Raw genomic sequence first — 6,266 nt, 5'->3', positions numbered from 1 at the left:
TATTAATTATTAATAATATTAATACTTATGTCCCTTTCAGTCTCGAATCTAGTTGCCTTGAGTTTTGAGACTTCAATAAGCAAAATCATTTTCAAAGCTTGAATAGAAAGTCTCATTGTATACCGAGACTTACACCGGACAACATAATAGTGTTTTCACCGAAACAAAAATATTTGTGGAAAATTTGGAAAAAGTCAATCGACGCTGAGACAAATTAAAAGCTAGTGCTAATAAATTCCAACACATATTTAGAGGTTCACAAAATAATACTACCAATTATGACCTCGAAAAGGGTAACATTCGACCTGATGAACCTGGGATTCCCAGTACACACGGACCCCCTCGAGGTGGAGCGCCCATCCAGCCAGGAGTCGTTTAGAGGAACTTTTAATCCCGATGTATTACTGTCCGATAAGTTGCTTAGACAGAGGCTGGACGAGGAAGTCAAGAACATAGGTTCAGATTTCTTTCTGAGGGATCCATCAAGTTCGGATGATTCGGATGACTCTGCCTTTCCGGAGACAATATATGAGCAGGTGCGCCGCTTGTCCTTCGCCAAGCAACGGAGATTGCATTACACTGAGTTCGCTACCGTGGAATTGGCCCGGCGGCTGGTCTGCGAGGAGTTTGCCTCGGAAACCAGCAGTGTGAAGAGCGAAGACATTGCCTTCCAGCCAGAGGAAATAGGGGAGGAATGTTCACCGTGCTGGATGAATTCGCTTGAATCCTTCCCATACTTGCAGTACGAGCGAAACACAACCTTGTCGCCGGGCTCCAGCGAAAGCGCTCTCAGGGAGGATCCAGAGCCCGGCTTCGATCCGAGCCATCCCTGCTACCGAAAGCTGGTAGGGCAATTAGGTTCGGCCACAACGGGAACCACTACTCCAGGAGCCTCTAAGCTGCTGTCGAAAGTGTCGTTGGCAGATATCAACACTGACTTGCATGAGTCAATGGAGAGGCATACCCGGGTCCTAGACAAGGGCGAGAAGTGGGATCTACAACAGTCACATCCACACCAGTTAACGTTGTCGCAGCAATCTTCGAAAAGTTCCCGTCTTCACACCAACATGCAATATGATAAATCGGGGAAATCGTCCGGAAATCGATCTATGTAGTGCTGAGATACTTCAGACAAGAATATATACAAATACAAATGCCTTGTATCGGTCGGTATGCATTTGCTGCTTATGAAAGAGTTTTGTTTAATACCAATTTAAGAATATTGTTATGGTATCAGTTTAATAAACAAACAAATGTGCCAGCCATTGAACTTGTTTTGATAACTCACATTAAATACGAAATAATTTTTTTAAGCAGATTCTCTGAACAATTTATAGGTCTGGTCAGCAACTTTTTCATTTCTTAGTAGTTTTAGAGAAATATGTCGTTAAAGATGGTTAAAATCATTGATGTTTATCCAAAGTAGTTTGTTTTTATGTTCTTAGCACAATCTAGCTCATTTTAATCCCCACTATCAAAGCATCCCAACTAATTTAAACACCAAATAACCGTAATCACCTCTGATCTCAAAATGACTCCATCTAAGCGTTTTTGGCCCAGCTTAAAAAATAGTTTTCCAACCCAAAGACCGCACAATTATTTGGAGCCATAAAAGACCCAACCCATACACACAAGCTCTTGCTCATGTTAACTTAAGAGTGTGTATGTGTGTGTGTGTGTGTGGACATTCAGAAGGGTAACTAAGTGTGCAGCAAGGATAATGACACATAGTGGGTTCCTTCGCTACCCTCAAAGTGAAGAAGAAAATAGAGAACGACGTGAGTGGCGACTTAAGTATTTTATATAGTTTTTAAGCTCAATTATTTGGATTTTTAGATGCTAACATAAAATTGCTTAAGCAAGAACATAGGGACTCTTTCGAACTTGACCAATTCGCAGCCAGGATAAATAAAACTATTAATGAAATTTAAAACAAATGAACCTAATTGCTCTTTATTTGTATAACAAATTGACCAACAAAGATGGGTAACTATATAAATTTAAATTTTAATTTGCTCCATTTATACATATTTTCACTAATCAATAACCGTTCACTTTAAGGGTCAACTTGTATTTACTTTCTTCACATGAATTGCCATTGCAATTAAAAGGACAACATTTACATTTGACTCCTTTTGACATATTCAATTTCCAATGGCAAAAGTGCCACAGAGCGCAGCTGAGACAGCGTCGAGTCTTGCTAATTTAATGTTCCTCTCGGCCATGAAATGGAAATAAATATCACGTCATACGATCTGCATTGAAAATCCCCGCCTGGCTAATGAAGACTTTGTTGTCTGAGCAGGATAAAGCCGTTCCAGAATTTGTCTAGACATTCTTGGTTGCTTGAACCCCGACTTGTGGTTGCAGTCTCAGCTGCCAGGCGTCTCAAGTTCAAAGTCAGAGCGGAGAGATTTCAATCCGTACTTTAGCACATTGCGGGTACTTTTATGACATTTAATTGCCGTTTGCTTTTAGTCCACATACCATACTATAAGGACTTCGGGCAATCCTAAGCAGAGACCTTGGGCAGGATTGAAAGGAAGGGGAACTTAAGTAAATTTAATATTTATTTAAAGGACTGTAGAAAGCAAATATACAAGAAACTTGCTTGCTTAAATATATAAGCTTATAGATATCTTCATTTGAAATTTGTTGACTATAACTTGAATTCAAATTTTCATTAAATTGTATTTTTCATTACTTAGCTTGATAGATATGTTAATGTATATTTATCTAAAAATTCCACCACCTGATTGTTATTGTCCTTAAATTAATTTAATCAAGAGTATCTCTTAGCGCATCCATTAACTTTTCTCCATTTAATGTGCGTTATTTTTTTCGGTGGCACACAAAGTGGCTTGTCATGCCGACGAATCAGGGCGAGTGGCTTGCAAGTGCCTCGTCCTAATCATCATCCAAACATTGTGGCCAGTCATCGTGACTTATGTCAACCCTATCAAGTGTGTCCTTGTTCGCCTTGTGTTTGTTTGTATGGGTGTTTGAGAATGACAAGTCCACTGTCCAGTGCATTCTGCGTGGTTTAAAGGGACTTGAAGGGGTTGTACATCGAGAGCAGCATAATTATCATAGGCAATCGAAATTTCTAGCGATTGGTAATCGTTAATCAAGATATCATCCAAAACGTAAGCAATCCTTATATCGATTAAAAATCCAACAATTAAATTCTAAAACTCCAAAGTATGCTAGACCGATTGATTGATTGATTTCTGCCATTTGGTGACACCTATGAGACAGTTTACCCTTTTGACCAACCGCCATCGAGCGTGAAGCTGTCAAAACGTGGTCTGTCGCCGAAATTGGAGATGGAACTAAAAGGTATCCATAAAATATGACTTTAATCGGGGGTCACGTGCCATGAGTGTTGACCCCAGGAGGAAACCGAAAATCATAACTCAATGTCGAGCTAACCAAGTGCAAAGCGCGAAATTAGTTTACACTTGAACCCTGGGCCACGTGTCCTGACGTGCCAGCACCTCGCCTGCTCGCCCCCCCTTACTTGCACTGCCTTTTCCCCCATTTTCCCCATATTTTTCACCCACTCCGTTTGCCTTCTTTTTGCTGCAGTTGCAGTTGCAGTGGCATTCGTGTTCATGCATAAACAAAATGGCTGCTGCAACAACCGGAAACTGACAGCAAACGACATTTGCGATATGCATCATATGTCTCCCACTCTGTACCTCCCCTCCAACCTCGCCCAGCTCTTATTTTTCGCTGTCATTTTCGGGTGGGCGGGGGTGTAGGCGAGTCAGCTACTTGGCATATTTCTGTCGTGTCATTGTTTCTCGTGCGTCTTTTTTGCAGCAGCAGGCCCACCTCCTCGCTGAGCTGGCAAGCTCCTCGCTCAGCTCCCCGCTCGCTGTCTGCGACTGTTAGCCTTGCAGGTGCAATTATGACGGCGCCATCGCATCGGTGTCTCTCACGGAAAATGGGCTGGCGTTTGGGGTGGAAAAATGACAGACAGTGGGTATATATGCGAGTGTGTGGCAGTGTCAGCGACACATAAACATTACATCATCAGGTAACTTTTTGCAACTGTCATAAAATGCCAGGAACAGCAAACAGAAACTGACTCACATACGTCCCTCTCTGAGATGCTTGAATACCCTTTAACATTTTTCTGAAAGTCAAAATCAAAACATTTTAATTTTTTGAAAAACTATCATTTTTTTCAATGCTTTTCAAGTGCATTATTTAAATAAATTGTTCAAGTTATACCCAAAGGTTTTTTTAATTATTCTTCAGGAATCCTACCTGGTGATTAGTTAGAAATAGTTTCCTTAAATCTAAAATAATCGTAAACTTAAGAATGCTCCTTTTTGGATAAACAATATCCTTATAGAGCATGAAGTGGGCATTAAACAAGAAAGAAAGCTAACTTTGACCAGCCAAAATTTGTATACCCTTGCAGGTAACAATTAAAATATATCATAACTAAGCCAAAAATGCATTAATTTCGATTCGTAAAGCAGTTTTGGGTTAGTTTTTATTAATTTAAAAAAACTGCATACCAAATTTAAAATTTTAAGAAATCAAAATTTTTGGCCATTTTTGCTAATTTTAATGATGTTACCCCTTATCAAATTTCGCAAAAATGGCCAAAAAATCGTTTTCTTCCGGACATGTCTAGAAAGATTTGCCTGTTAATGCTGATCAAGAATATATATGGTTTATGGGGTCGGAAATGATTCCTTGACTTAGAAAAATATTATTTTGTATTATAAAATCGGATTTTTTATATTAAAAAACTTCTTGATTTTTTTAAAATTAAAAATATCATAACTCGGCCAAAAGAGCATTAATTTTAAATAGGAAAACTGTTCTGTGCTAGATTTTCTACAGTTAATAAATCTGCATACTTCATTTAAATTTTAAATTTTGAAAATTCAATTTTTTATCAGAATCAAAAATTTTAATGATGTAACCCCTTATAAAATTTTGCAAAAATGGCCAAAAAATCGATTTCTTCCTGACATATCTAGAAAGATTCCCCTGTTGATGCTGATCAAGAATATATGTATATACTTTATAGGGTCGGAAACGTCGCCTTCACTGCGTTGCAAACTTCTGACTGAAATTAAAATACCCTGCAAGGGTATAAAAATAGGCAGACAAAAAGAAGAACAAGAACTTGTAAAAAAAGAAGAACACGGAAACAAATGAATGCTGAATAAAACAACGAAAGCAAGAAGAGTAGAGTACACATATCCTGTTCTAGCTAGGACTAAAGTGAACCCTCCCATGAAAAAATCTCGAAAATTTTTTAACATTTTATACCTTAAGCCAAGCAAACAATTATTTCGATTTATGTTCAGTTTTTTGTTTAAAAATACTTCTTAACTAGTTACAGAAAGGTAATTATTTTATTTGTTTATTTATGTTTATGATAAAAAATATATAAAATTAGTTTTCAGATCATTGTACTATGGCAGGACCACTACCCTGTTGTCCCAAATTTCTATGCCTTCTTTTGGCGCTTCCACTGCCGCTGTTGCTGCATTTCCGGCTGCTGCTTCTGCTAAGCCGGCATGCTAAATCCTTAAACCACCACCCACTAGCCCTGCCGCCCACCGCCCGCCGCCATGTCATGGCTCTAATGAGCTGTGTGTGTGTGTGTGTGTGTGTTTGTTGCATTGTTGTTGACGTTTCAGCTGGCATATGATGCTTGTTAGTGAGTTTTTCTCGGAGCTGTTCCTGCCGTTGTTGTCTTTGTTGTGTTGCTTCTTTCGCTGTTATCCTTGCTGCATATGGGTGTGTGTGATCCCCCGGTCTGGGTTGAAATATTTTCATGAGTTTTGACAGTAATGTGTCGCAATGTTTGTCCCAATGTCTTTTTCTTCCCCTGTCAGCAACGACATCTAGAAAGCCAGGAAATGGCAAAAAACATGCGGGATGCTTTCATTTTTAATTCTCTAGTTAACCTTATTTATATTCTAAAAATATTTGTTAGGCTCTAGCTGTCTTTAATCTGGTTTAGCTATTTAAATAAAAGTAAAAATTTAGGTTTATTTATTTCCGAAATCTCCTGAAATATGTGAAAGCAGGAACACACTCCGAAATACAGATGGAGCTAGCAGAGCAGATAGGAGACAGGGACATGTTAGAATCCTCGCTCGTCGCGAGTGTTTAAGCGTTGATTACACTTTCGTGTTTTGGCGTTGCTTGTCACTTGTCTCTTGTTCCTGCACAAGTTACTCGGCTCCATTGTTTTTCCGGCTGTTGTTGCTCTAGTTGTTGGTAGTAGA

At 39.0% G+C, this 6,266-nt stretch overlaps 1 protein-coding gene across 1 annotated transcript; it reads left to right on the top strand.

Annotated features, from left to right (window-relative positions):
* The first annotated feature begins 278 nt into the window (after positions 1-278).
* On the top strand, positions 279-1,115 carry LOC108076843 (uncharacterized). Its single transcript, XM_017169872.1, has one exon. The coding sequence runs from the start codon at positions 279-281 to the stop codon at positions 1,113-1,115; it is 837 nt and encodes a 278-aa protein (XP_017025361.1).
* Positions 1,116-6,266: the final 5,151 nt, after the last annotated feature.

The sequence above is a fragment of the Drosophila kikkawai genome, chromosome 2L (assembly GCF_030179895.1).
Source record: "Drosophila kikkawai strain 14028-0561.14 chromosome 2L, DkikHiC1v2, whole genome shotgun sequence".
NCBI lineage: Eukaryota > Metazoa > Arthropoda > Insecta > Diptera > Drosophilidae > Drosophila > Drosophila kikkawai.
This window is presented reverse-complemented; position numbering and strand designations above follow the sequence as displayed.

What these genes read in the sequence shown, in the direction of transcription:
- LOC108076843 (XM_017169872.1), top strand. Translation starts at nt 279, where the DNA reads ATGACCTCGAAAAGGGTAACATTCGACCTGATGAACCTGGGATTCCCA.